This window comes from Lipotes vexillifer, unplaced genomic scaffold (genome assembly GCF_000442215.2).
Source record: "Lipotes vexillifer unplaced genomic scaffold, Lipotes_vexillifer_v1.1 scaffold983, whole genome shotgun sequence".
NCBI lineage: Eukaryota > Metazoa > Chordata > Mammalia > Artiodactyla > Lipotidae > Lipotes > Lipotes vexillifer.
The window spans coordinates 742,139-756,400 of record NW_006783200.1 but is presented as its reverse complement, the minus strand read 5'-3'; the positions used below and the strand labels follow the sequence as shown (position 1 = coordinate 756,400).

Below are 14,262 nucleotides of genomic sequence, written 5' to 3'. Positions count from 1 at the left end.
GTAGGGAAAAAAAGTATGATAAAGAGTGGGCAGATAACTGATTTAAAAAATATATCATGTTCCCTTTCTACATTGTGTGATGTCCGAACTATTTGGCAGCTTTTGTTTTTTTAATTAATAGACCTTTTTTGTTTTTTTTCGGTTTTAGGTCCACAAAAAAATTGAACAGAAAGCACAGAGAGCTCCCCCTCACACACTCCCACCTCCAGTTTATCTGGCAGCTTTTTAAAATTTGTAATCTGTTGTGATTTCTCATCCTAAAGAAAAATCTACTCTGTGTCTAATTTTATGTCTGTTGTTTCATGTTCTTTTTCTTTAAGAGTGCCTTCACAGTCTCGCAAGCTTCAAGCCCCACAAAACCCAGGCCCCTTCCTGTCCCCTCTTAATTCTGTTTTATTCTCACTGCAATGCCAAAAGGTGGGCAAATCAGAGCAAAACTGGGAACTGAGCTACAGGGAGGGTGAACAATGTGCCCTGGAGGCACAGAATGAATCACTGGGGCCCAGAACTAGCACCCAGATTCTTCTAGACAGAGCCCTGCCATCAGTCCTCTCCTGCTGAGTGCCGAGCCCAGCTCACCTCTGCAGGCAGGTGGGCAACTTCACCTTCTCATCTGGGAATAGGGACCATAATAGCAAAAGGCTCATGATCCCTTAGCCACACACCTGAAATTCAAGAATCGCAAAAAACTGCAAGTTTTTCCAAACTCAACAGCAGCAGAATCTGACTTGAATGGATCAGAGGTTATGGCTTATCCTCATTGACTCAGTTTTGTGTGAATATTTATACGTTTTGCTGTTTGATTTCAAATGCTGCCCCTGAACCCACAAGGGCTGTTACGTCATACACGAGACAAGCACTGTAGTTGCTTTTCTCAAGTCTGCAGAGCTCTGAATTCTGAAATACATCTGATCCCAAGGGGTTTGATAAGGGCTTCTAAACCTGAATCTACTTCATGGGGAAATTAGTAAAGCATAGAACAGGCTTGCAGAAGTACATGATGCTCACCAGATGTAGGTAGTAGTGGTAGTTGTAACCGTGACCATCAGTACCATTATTGCCCTCGGAGCAGACAAGAAAGAAGGGAGAAGCCTCATTTCAATCTGAGTAACATGTCCTCTTAAAACAGAGAGGTTTTAAAATTTGAGAGCTGAGCTTGACACCTGGATACTGACACCAACTCTACGCCTGTTTGGAGTACACTCACTCCAGGCCCTCGGAGCTCCTTCACACACCTGGATTCTGATGAAGCCTGGTAACTGCAAGGGTAGCAGGAACCTGAGGTCCATTCCCGGGGCCCCACTGATTAACCAGGCTGCCTCAAAGATCTCTGGGGCCCCGCTCCCCTTCTCTAAGGGATGGGGGATGATAGCTAATCGTGGTCTGTGTTATAGGCTGAATTGTGTCCCCCCCCAAAAAAATTCATATGTTGACACTATCTCAGAATATGACCCTATTGGGACATAAGATCTTTATGGAGGCCATCTTGTTAAAATGAGGTCATGAGGGTTGAAATCAACCTAATATGACTGGTGTCCTTATAACAAGAGGAAATTTGGACATAAAGACATAATGTGAAGAGACACAGGGAGGCCACCTACAGGCCAAGGAGAGAGACCTGGAACAGATCCCTCCCTCCCATTTAAAAAATGGGTTCCCTCTGAAGGAACCAATCCTGAAGACACCTTGGTTCGGACTTCTGGCCTCTAGAACTGTGAGAAATGGGGGAAGGGCAAAGGACAAACATCAGAAAGAGCAGATAAAGTCTAAATCACAGAGAAAAATAGAGTGACGGACACACAGCAGACAGGGAACTCATACCGGATCCACAGTCAAGGGCTCTTCAGCCAAAGCCCTCTGCTGGGGTGGGCTCACAAAACACATTTTGAAAATACATCCCATATCAGGATCTCCAGGGCTGGCAGGATAAGGCAAATACACTCAGGTGCATCTCTCTGAGCACATCCCACTGTGCTCCTTTTTGAGCATACTTCCACAGGTCTTAAAAACACCATGCCAAACACCCAAGTCCTAACCTCCTTGCTCACCAGGGAAAGGAAAGGTCAATTTATCACACACACACACACACACACACACACACACACACACACACACACCTTTTTAGAGTAGATCTGACTTACTGGATCTTGAGGGATTGGAATGTCTTTGGTTGGTGGAGAGCTGGGCTTGCTCAGAAGCAGCAAAGGGTCTACAAGGCCAGGATCTGTAAAACCCTTAAGCCAGGTCATCTTTGACTTCACAAGAGCTGTCTGGAATGAGCTAGAAGAGCGGCTCCATCCAAGGTCCCCAAAAAGAACTCATTCTCTACAATGTCCCCACTGGTGATCAATGCAAACTCTCGGTGCTCAGGGTCACAACTGATTAGTTCAGAGGTAATGCATAGAATAACTAAATCCTCTCAGAAGAGGAAATTGCCTTTTTTTAAAAAGATGACACCTTTGCCTCCCAAGAGCCCCATCTGCGTCTGGAGCTCCCTCTTCCCAGGCACCAAGATTCAGCCTATTTGTCAGCAGCTGAAGCATATGTCTGAACTTCTAAGAATGCCCCCCTACCTTTCTCTGTGACAGGGACAGAGAGTGAGACATTAGATACCATTATCTAGATTTATTTACATAAAATGCCTGGAAAATCATCACCCAACCTGGGCCAATCAATAAAGCCTGCCAGCAAAGTAGAATATACTAATTTGCAGCCCCGGACCAGTTCAGTGCTGCTTTCAGGTTTGCCTGCCTGAGCTCCACTTACCAGCCTGGAATGCCAGGCACTCCAGTGAGCACGCAAAGCTTTCTTTTCCATTAAGCAAAGATCAAAGAACAAAGATTACAAATGGCAAGAAATTCCCAGGGAACATACCCATGTCAGCACTCCGAGCTCCAGGCGTGTTGGCAGGGCCTGTAATCCTGCTCAAGGTGCACAGAGCCACCTGGGCCCCCAAGGCCCAGCTCACCGATGTGCTTCCTGGGCCGTGTAATAGGCTCTGCTATTCAAGCGTCCGTGCACGCATCTTCGGGGGCCCTCTGGACGCCCACTAGGCCGTTTAGTCTCTGTTCTTGATTTCAAAGGTGGCTCCAGGTCACCTATCCCAGCAAAGATGGACAGGGAATGTCAGCAACTGCCCACTCACATACTTTCACACCAGCTGAGACAGAGTTCCTTCCCTCACCCTGCAGGCTGCATGGTGACAGATTCCCAAAGAGCACATCGCCTGAGCACCAAGTTGGATGAGAGCTGGGCTGGCCCTCATATGTTCTTTACCTGAGACCACATTTGCTCAGGAAGACATTTCCCACAGCCAAGTGTCTGCTTGGCTGAGGGAAGATACCATGACAGGGCAAGTGCCCATCGGGTAGAGGCAAACAGCCTGCCAGGTACGGGCCTGCTGGGGTAAGGCGTTGGTGACAATTAGCTGCTTACAGCTGGGACACCAAAAGATTCAGCTGTTCCTCCATGTAAACTTGGATGGTCCCCTAAGAAGCAGAAGGAACAGAGCAACACCACCAGAGCCAACAAATAGTTGCTGGATGAATGAAAGACCCTTTAGTGTGAGTAGGCCAGGACTCCATGCTTCCCTGCTAACTATTCAGGCGTAGGACACGCTGCCCCATTTCACGCAAAATTTAGCAGAATACATCAGGAAAGCGGGTCCTACGACACGAAGCTCCTGTTGCAGTAGTGGAAGGTTTAACGTGGTCACTAAGGTTTACTTTACCTTAACTTCCCTCTGAGTGCTACAGAGCAACCTGTCCTACTGCAAGTCAAACCCCGCTCCCTGCCTCGAACACTGAACCACCCCACCTTGTGCACATCTTAGAACAGGTGTGCCGGCTCTGTGCCCGCTCAGAACTACATTTCCCAGAATTCCCTTTTCTTGTGTGTTTCCTGTTAGCATGGGCTCCAAGAAAAGCTCAAAGATAAAGTCAGGGAAGAGCAGTAAAAGAGAGTTTAGCAGTTCTTCAAAAGGCTGAACACAGAATTACCATATGACCCAACGATTCCACCACTAGGTATGTACCCAAGAGAAATTAAAACATATGTTCACATAAAACATTTATACACATGATCAGAGCAGTGTTATTCATAACAGCCAAATGTGGAAGCAACCCAAGTGTCCATTAAGAATGGATACATGAAATATGGTTTATCCATACAATGGAATATTATTCAGTCATAAAAAAGAATGAAGTGGGAATTTCCCGGTGGTCCAGTGGTTAGGATTCCATCCTTTCACTGAGGGGCCCAAGTTCGATCCCTGGTCAGGGAACTAATATCCCACAAGCCATGTGGCACGGCCAAAAAAAATGAAGTACTAATACACGCTACAACATGGATGAACCCTGAAAACATTATGCTAAGTGAAAAGATGCCACTCACAAAAGATCACATTTTGTATATTTATATGAAATATTCAGAATAGGCAAATCTATAGACAGAAAGTAGGTTACTGGTTTCCAGGGACTGAGGGGAAGAGGGTAACAGGTACGAGATCTCACTGGGTGATGAAAAGTTCTGGAATTCGATAGTGGTGATACATGCACAACTTTGTGATTACACTAAAACCCACTAAACTGTACAGTTTTAAAAAGTGAATTTCCATCATATCAGGAAACTAAAAAAGAAAAATCACATGATCATATCAATATATGCAAAAAAAGCATTTGACAAATTCCAACACCCATTCATGACAAAAACTCAGTAAACTAGGAATAGAGGGAACTTCTTTAACTTGATAAAGACTATCTACAAAAAAATACAGCTAACCTCATATTTAATGGTGATAAACTCAAAATTTTCCCACTAACATCAGGTACAGGGACTTCCCTTGTGGTCCAGCAGGTAAGACTCCATGCTCCCAATGCAGGGGGCCCGGGTGCAATCCCTGGTCAGGGAACTAGATCCCACATGCGTCCCACAACTAAGAGTTCTCGTGCCACAACTAAGAAGCCCACGTGCTGCAACTAAGAAGCCCACATGCCACAACTAAGACCTGGCGCCACCAAAATAAATAAATAATATTTAAGGGAAAAAAAGATCAGGTACAAAACAAGGACATCACCTCTCACCACTATTCCTTTTGAATATCACACTGAAAGCTCCAGGTAATGCAATAAGACAAGAAAAGGAAACAAAAGGCATACAGATTGGGAAGGAAGAAATAAAACTGTTTGCAAATGAAATGACTGTCTATACAGAAAATCCTGAAGAATTAACAACAACAAAAAAACCTCCTGGAACTATTAAGTGATTACAACAAGGTGCAGGATACAACGTTAATATATAAAAGTCTTACCAGCAATAAACTTGTAGAATTTGAAATTAAAAACACAATACCATTTACATTAGCACCCAATCAGTGAAATACATAGGAACAAATCTAACAAAATATGTATAATATCTATATGAGGAAAACTACAAAGCTCTATTGAACAAAATCAAAGAAGTAAAGAAGTGGAGAGGTATTCCATGTTCATGAATAAGGCTCAATATTGTCCTGATGTCAATTCTTCCCAAATTGATCTGTAGATTCGACGTGATTCCAACCAAAATCCCAGCAAGTTACTTTGTGGATACTGACAAACTGATTCCAAGGTTTATATGGAGAGGCAAAAGATCCAGAATAGCCAACAATACTGGAGAAGAGCACCAAGGTTGGAGGACTGATGCTACCTGACTTCAAGACTTACTACAAAGCGACAGTTATCAAGACAGTGTGGTATTGGCAAAAGAACAAATAGATCAGTGGAACAGAATAGAGAGCCCAGAAATAGACTCACATAATCAAATGATCTTTGACAAAGGAGCAAAGGCAATACAATGGAGCAAAGATAGTCTTTTCAATGAATGGTGCTGGACTAACTGGACATCACACAATCCAACAATCAGGCTCTTCAGTATTTACCCAAAGGAGATGAATACATATGTCCACATGGATGTTAACAGCAGCTTTACTCATAATTGTCAAAACTTGGAAGCAATCAAGATGTGCTTCAGTATGTGAATGGTCAAATAAACCGTGGTACCTATCCCAGTTTGGAGCTATTCGCAAATGCTGGGTTAGCAATTGGAACAGGGGTGAGTGGAGGAGCCTGGTGGCCACCTCCCTGTGCCCGGCCACCACGCACAAGTAGCAAAGGAGATTCAGCTTGGCTCGGGAGGCCCCTGTGCTCTTCTCGGGGGAGTCGATCTGTGAGCACACTTGTTGCAGAAAGTCACTCCAATCTTGGTCTTCTAGAAATACTAATTTATCCACTGAATGTGCTGGTAGATGCAATATTTTTGGATCATATTTAATTGGTGGTTGTTTCATTATCTTCGGATTGTCAATAATTGGGGTGATGACAAGATCTGAGTCTGTGTAGATAAGCTCTCTCATCCGGGTCTCCAGGTCCTGCTGACTCAGGTGTCCACTTGTAATTTTGGTCAAGGGAGAAGTCTTCTGTGGTGAAATTTGAGTCATAGCCTCACCAGGATTTAATGCCACTGCAGTGCTAGTTCTTGGAGTCGGACGAGAACTGAGAAGAAACATGGACTCATTCAATGGACCCCCAAGAGTGCTCTTAGGCCGCAACTCAGACGGATTTTCTAGTCTGAAGGACTGACCGGGCTGCTCACCACTCTCCTCCCCTTTTGCTTGTCCACAATGAGGGCTCTTGAGAAGCTCCTTGGAATCTTGTGACCCAGAATACTCCAGGTTTCTGCTGACACTGGAATCCTCGTTGCTTGAGTCCTGATCTTTTCTAGTGAAAGCATCCTTCCAAAATGAATGCTGCAGTAGTCCTGCCCAAGTTAATCTTTTCTGAGGATCTTTTTGAAGTAAACCATCAAGCAAATTAATAAAATCTGAAGAAGCTTTAGGACGAGAAGAATCTTTTGGAATAGGTGGCAAAGGATCTTCATAAAAAATCTTTTCAACTAATTCTGAGAAACTTTCTGAGAAGAACGGAGGTTTTCCTGAAAACATTTCATAGAGCAGGCAGCCCAAGGACCACAGGTCACTGGTAATGGAGAAGTCAGTACCCCTCACAATTTCTGGAGCTGTATAGATAAGAGATCCTTTGACTCTACTTTTCATGTTTTTCTTCAGTACATTTTCCCCGCTATCACCTCCTCCTTCTTCTGCTGCCACCAATGCAAAGAACTCTTCCAAACTTTCACCTTCCACTTTGGCCAAGCAAAAATTACTAAACTTCAGTGTGCCAGGCCCTTCCAAGAGTATCTTCCCAGGAGAAATGTCACAAAAGAGAATGCCAAGTTGATGAAGATGATGTAATCCAGTAATCAGGTCAATCCCAAATTCTCTTACAACATCTTCTGGGAGGTTTTCGTCTTGAGCAATAACCATTTCTAAGGAACCACCTGTGCAGAGTTCCACGACTAGCCAGAGATGATTACTGGTTTCATACCAATCATGAAAAGTTACAATATTCTTGTGTTTAATTTCATGGGTGAGACGAACCCAATTGGTTATTTCAGGCCTCTTGCACTTATCAATACAGAGAATAGCTACAAAATTGATTGTTCCCTTCCGTCGCCCTTTGTAGACAACTGTCTTGCTTCCTCTGCCAATCTCTTCATACAGAATGAAGTTTTCCATCTCTGGGCTGACGTCTCACGTTTGATAAAATGGCAGCCTAATAGCATCTCTAGCTCCTACTAGCTCGGTGGGGAGAAGCCGCAGGTCCAGTGGAGGCCGGGCTTTGATGTGAAGCAGCATCTGGTCTTGTCATTGCTCTCTTCTCCCCCTGAATTTTCCTTCCCTGTCTCTGACTCCTGGGCCGGGGATATGTGTGTCCAGCTCCATGAGGAAGGGCTCTGGCTCCTGCAGGATATCCTTATCACCAAAGTCAGAGGCAATAAGTACAGATGTGGAGTTCAGTTCATCCTTATGGGATTCTAGCTTATGCACATGGGGTTCCAGCCTGCTTGTGATCTCCCCTTCCTGACCACTTGCCTGGGGGCTTCAAGTTCTAGCACTGGACTGAGACAGCCTTGCAGAGATGGCCTATCCAGTGTCTTTAATCACATAAGCCAAGTCCCTGTAGAACATGAATTATCTATTTATTCTGATTCTTGAGATGAACCCCATCCAATACAACAAGTAAGGGACTTTAGAGGCAAAATCCCTTTTAAAAAAGGGATAGGTGGAGAGGCTCACACAAGATATAAAAATCAGCCAGCACAGATTATGGCATATAGTCAAAACTCAGTAAATATCAGCCAATTTTAAATGGACAGGGTTTTTGTGAAGATGAAAGAATTAATGTTTGTGAAAATGTTTTGAGAACTATGAAATACTATTCAAATGCCAGTTTTTTTTTCTTTGCTACTTTAGAGCTATTTTCTAGTTTTGTTATTTTTTTAACATCTTTATTGCAGTATAATTGCTTTACAATGGTGTGTTAGTTTTTGCTTTATAACAAAGTGAATCAGCTATACATATACATATATCCCCATATCCCCTCCCTCTTGTGTCTCCCTCCCACCCTCCCTATCCCACCTCTCTAAGTGGTCACAAAGCACCTAGATGATCTCCCTGTGCTATGCGGCTGCTTCCCACTAGCTTTCTATTTTACATTTGATAGTGTATATATGTCCATGCCACTCTCACTTCATCCCATCTTACCCTTCCCCCTCCCCGTGTCCTCAAGTCCATTCTCTACGTCTGCGTCTTTATTCCTGTCCTGCCCCTAGGTTCTTCAGAACCTGTTTTTTTTTAGATTCCAGATATATGTGTTAGCATATGGTATTTGTTTTTCTCTTTCTGACTTACTTCACTCTGTATCCGGTTTTCATTATTTCTACACTTAGTGATGTTACTTATATTATCAGTAATATGGACAAAATCTCTTGATGTATCTGAGGAGACAAGTTCTAACTCTTTCAGATTAGTAACATGTCATTTGGAAAGCGTATTTCTGTACCAAATGCCACCTTCTGTGAACTCCACCTGTGTGCTCTGTTCTGCTTGTGCTAAAGGCTCACACATGTTCCCAGACCAATCACAGCACGGGCAGGGTATGCACGGCTGCCTCCTGTCTACTTCTCCTTCCCCCAGTGGGACCTGAAATGAAGCCCTGTTTCCTGAACTGGCATCCAATGGCCAGATCCCACTGTTGGGCTCCTACTCTATGAACCAAATAGTCTTGTTTCCAAACACACTTGATAGCTAGTGTCCTGGGAGAGCTGTGGAACCAGTCACCCTCTTTCTTCTCTCCAACACAGGATAAGCCCACCATCTCCAACCCAGTCCCTTCTGTTTCATTCTTTGCCTGCTATTCTACTTCCAACAAATACTCCTATTTGGGCTGGGGTCCTGGGGCCATCCTCCCCAACCCACAAGACCTGACATTTTGTTGTCTTCTTACGGTGACTCTCCTGGAATGACTGCTACTTCCCACTAGGCTCTAGAGGATTCCACTGCTGTCTTTGCAGCCACAGGATGGAATGACCTGGCACAGTCCACTTCTAGAATTAGGAATGAGACCACTCTGCCCCTTGGGGATTGTGACCAGTCCATTCAGGTGCCCTCTCCCAATGCAGCCCAAGAGAGGCCAGGTTAGTCCTCTGGAGTTAACTCTCCCTCCACTCGGCCGCAACCTAGCAGATGGAGCCATAATGCCTTAGATCCCAAGTTTACCTTGGTTACCTTAGTTTTAGTCTCTCAACCTAGAAAGACACCGGAGGTAGCCCCAGGGAGGTATCTGTGCTTCAGGAAAAACATTCAGTGATTGATCCTGATTCAAACCAACCAACCACAAAGGACATATTTAAAACAATCAGGGAAATGTTAATATGGGTATTAGATGGTATGAGGGAACCATTGTTAATTGTTTTGGGTGTGATAATTGCAGCTAACAGTTAGAGATTTATGTTGAACTACTTACAGGTGAAATGATATGGGATTTGTTTTAAAATAATGCAGAAAAAAATAAATGGGGGAAAGAGATTAAAACAAGATGGGCAAAATGATGATAATTGTTAGATCTCGGTAAGGGTGTGTGGGGATCAAAAAACTATTCCGTCTATAGCAGAAATTAACACAACATTGTAAATCAACTATACTTCAACTTAAAATTTTTTTTTAACTATTCTCTCTATATTTTGTACTGATCAAAATTTTCCATGTTAAATTTTTTGTTGTTGTTGTTGAAAACATACAGAGACTTTCTACCTACAGCTGAGTTTCTACCCTATCAGTGCTCGTGAGGACCCCCAACTCCAGTCAGGAAATAAGAATCCAAAATGGACAGAGAAAATCTGGGTTTTCTCCCAGGAACATGGCACCAGGAGCGAATGAACCCAGAATCCTGGAGTTCTCTTTTAAGCTTACTCTCCCTGGATTCTAAAAGCTGCAATTTATTGACCTTTTAGTGGCTACATCCAATACTATCAGACTCTAAGTGGAAGTAAAGGCTAGAAATAAGAATGCACAAAGCAGTTCAGATATTTTTTAACAAATTGACTTTTAGTATGTCTTGAAATATATGTGTAATATCATAAATGTATTTACAATGAAAGACTAATTACTGTTTAAGGAAGCACTGAAACACGCTATCAAGTTCAAACTGCCCTCAAATGTTAATAAACATATAGGCAACAAAAATTACTATCCATTTTAGATTTGACCATTAATATGAAATAGAACCCCAACCTGCACTGTCAAACAGAAAATTTTTCACTCTTTCAGATTATATTGTTACCCAGTAAAAATATTAGTTCATTTTGATTCCTAATGGAGTTTTCAAGGGGTCCTAAGCCAGAGTTAGGATTTCCAAAATCATCCTGAAAAATTTCACCTCGTCTTTCTTAATAGATATCATTTCAACTTTCTTACACAGTGCTGGAAACTCACCCTGCACAGTGGATGGTATATGTGCGTGGAAATCCTCATCTCTTTTCCTGTGAGATGACAATCCAATTACGATACCATCAGCCCCTCTTGCCCAATGGTCAATGAGTCATTCAATCAGCAAGTAAGTATTGAATTGCTATGATGTTTCAGGCACTTCCAGAGGCAGAGGCTTTAAGGAAATGGGCATATTCCGTGACACAGTAATGAAAGCTAACATTTGAAGCGTATTTTTGCAGCTTACAAAGTACAAAGAATAGAACTCTCTTACTATCTGAGCGAGTCTCTGAACTGCAGTTTTCTCATCTGAAAAGGAAGGACAATATTATCACCCAGCTGAACAGTTTGGGGGAGTTTTTACGTTTTGGGGGTTTTGTTGGGCTTTTTTTTTTTTTTCTTTTTTGGCTTTTATTCAAAAAGTAAAATTGTTGAGCAACCACTTTGCGCCAGGGGCTATATTTCTATTGCTATCACAGACAGTTGCTGTAACGATCCTATGAACTGTGATAGTACCTAGCACCCAGCCTGGCTGAGCGCAAGCCATTCACTACCCATTCACTAATTTCACTGGATTCTTTCCCGAGACCCCCTCCTGGCCCACGTTCCCAGCCTGCCTCTTTGGCAGTTATTCAGTCTCCTTTCTGCCACTCTGCCTCAGGCTTCGAAGTCCAGTCCACCGTTGGAAGTATCCAATGCCAGCACAGCACCCTGATGGGCCGGGCTCCCACCAGCACTGCCAACGTGACCCAGACAGGGTGGTAGGCTGTGGAACTGGAGAGATGAGGAACCAGTCAGTTCCACTGTAGTGAATTAGACTAAAACTTTTAACTGCTTCTGATGCTGCTGAATTCTTGGGAACCACTTGAATAAGTAGTGCTTTGTGTTTTCTCATTCTTGGCAAGGCTGACCCCCAAAGAGGGCTCCCTCAGAGCCTACAAGGGGGATGGGGGCGGGGAGAGGCCCTGAATGGCTAGGCAGGCTTTCCCATTGGAAACCAGGAGTCCCACCCCTCAGCCATTAGTAACACCAGTCCCCATTTTCCCTGTCACATTGTCTTAGCTCTCACTTCTGACCAAGGAACCCCATTAATTTTCTGTGATGTACATTCCAAATGCCATCACCTCGGTTCTTTGAAATTCAAAGAGCTGGATTAATGAACCACAAACTTCAAGCAAATTGGCTGTGTAATCCATCACATCTGACTGTAGCTTTGCCACTGCCTCGAATTCCAAAGAATAGCAGAAATTTCCCAGGCTGCTTTTGAAAATGAGCACAGAAGCCTGAAACAGCAGCCTATACTGCATTCATCCTTTCTAGAAACGTTATGTATCTTCTGTGTGCTGGAAATTAAATGGTCTCATTCTCCCCCTGGTATTTTATTGTTACAAATTTAACCTGTTCAAATGTTATATTAAATTCCAGTCTTTTCCAGAATAATCTACATTTAATTCCTCATTCTGCCAACTATTCAAAATATCCCTCTTGGCAGAAAAGCCATGTGAATTGCAAACTCTTTTTAGAGTTTGTTGAAGTCTTAAGAACACTACTTACCCATGTACTCAACTGAGGCCCTTTTATTCCATTTCATTTCCCCAAACTCCTTCCATATAATGTCAGTCACAAAAAACCAGGAGTAGTGACTGGCCACAGTCATTCACCTTTCCTTCAGCGGTGAAAATGGCATTAAAGTCCGCAAATGAAAAAATATATATCAAACTAATTACCGTCTTTTCCTCCAAAGCAAAAGATAATTAACACCATTCTTTTGGACATAATGCCATTTATTTCACATAAGGGGGTTTTTGTGTGCTCAAAAACGGTGGTGTTTAATACGTGTGAATCAAAGCCCAAATTAGCTAATTAACTGATGTGTCTGAGAATGAAATGAAGAATCCATATGCTGGAAAATTGTCAAAAGCACAGAAAAAATGTCATGGCAGGTGAGACTAGTTCAGAATTTCTCTGCTGGTGAAACAAAAGATGCTTTTTTTTAAAAGCACCATAGCATAAAACTTTGGTTAGCTGGGATGGCCAGGAAATGAATCATTGCTGGATTGTTAAGTTGTCCAGAGAGCTAAAGGCAAGGTTTTTTGTTTTGTTTTTTTTGTCCACACCACGTGGCATGTGGGATCTTAGCTCCCCCACCAGGGATCGAACCCACACCCTCTGCATTGGAAGGGCAGAGTCTTAACCACTGGACCACCAGAGAAGTCCCTGAAGGTAAGTTCTTTAAGTAACCAAAGTTTTTTTTTTATTTTAACCATTTCCCTATTAACATGGCTTGCTCATTCAGAATCATCACTATGAACACCAAAAATTATTTACTGAAGGCCTAGGGACCATGAATTGGGAGGTTTTTGTCCCTTCATTAAGTTGCCCCAAATGGTGCTGGATGTGCCCGAGGATGACCTCAAAACTGAATTCTCTGTGTCCTGACTCTCAGGTTGGGCTCTAGAAGACTGAGTCTCAGACAGTTGACATGATGCTGGGGTGACGTCCAAGGTGTCATTTCTGATGAGGAAGTATTTGCCTTCCCCAAATTCCTGACCTTCAGTAAGAATTGGTTAAGATGTACATCATGTAGAATGTATGCAAACTAAAGGCTCCCATCATGTTCTTTTTTTTTTGCAAGAAGAAACCCCTGCAGAGATCGTTTCTTTAATAGTCACCATCATCTACAGGGTGTGATGGGGAATCCCAGTCCTAACTAATCCAATCTTGAGTTACAGAGGAGAAAAGACAAAATTAGATTCTCAAGTAGAGCTTACTGACTCTGGCAGTCAAATGCCTCACTGAAAATTCTAGAAAACCACAGGAAAAGTCCAGGCTGACAGAGAAAACAGACAACATCAATATCACTGAAATGTTACCAGGTAACACGTCAAGATACACCGATCCATGAATTTAACTACTGGTATAACATCTCTGTGTTTCTGATTTGTAAAAATTTTTGGAGTGCCAAGTTCTAAACATTTATATCTAGACTTCAGTGGGTATAAATTTTCCAGAAACCTGAAGCTGTTTAAAGTGATTACAAACATTTTATTTTTCCCATTTTGTGGGGAGGTCAGTACATTGCAAAACACATCATGTGGCTTCTTGCCTGCTTAACCAAGAGATGCAGTGCCTCAATTTTTCTTCTCTCAGGGTCACGGGCATACCTATGCACACCTTGTACTTGATCACAGAGCAATGAGACAGTGTTCCTTGGGATTTTCTTCCCAGTTGGGTAACTTTAGGAATATTTCTGAATATGCTTTTATCTGTGAAATACAGAACATAATAGTACCTACCTCAGGAGGTTAGTGTGACAGTTAAAATAGACAATGCAAGTAAACAGACAAGCATGATGTACCCACTAAAAGGAAGATGAACTTTCTTGGCCTCCATATCAA

At 42.8% G+C, this 14,262-nt stretch overlaps 1 protein-coding gene across 1 annotated transcript in view; it reads right to left on the bottom strand.

Annotated features, from left to right (window-relative positions):
- LOC103076717 (serine/threonine-protein kinase ULK4-like) overlaps positions 1-7,612 on the bottom strand; it is a 145,433-nt gene extending 137,821 nt beyond the window's left edge. Inside the window, exon 1 of the mRNA XM_007455874.1 lies at positions 6,039-7,612. Within this exon, the coding sequence (XP_007455936.1) occupies positions 6,039-7,612 (1,574 nt within the window). The remainder of the gene's footprint in view (positions 1-6,038) is intronic.
- Positions 7,613-14,262: the final 6,650 nt, after the last annotated feature.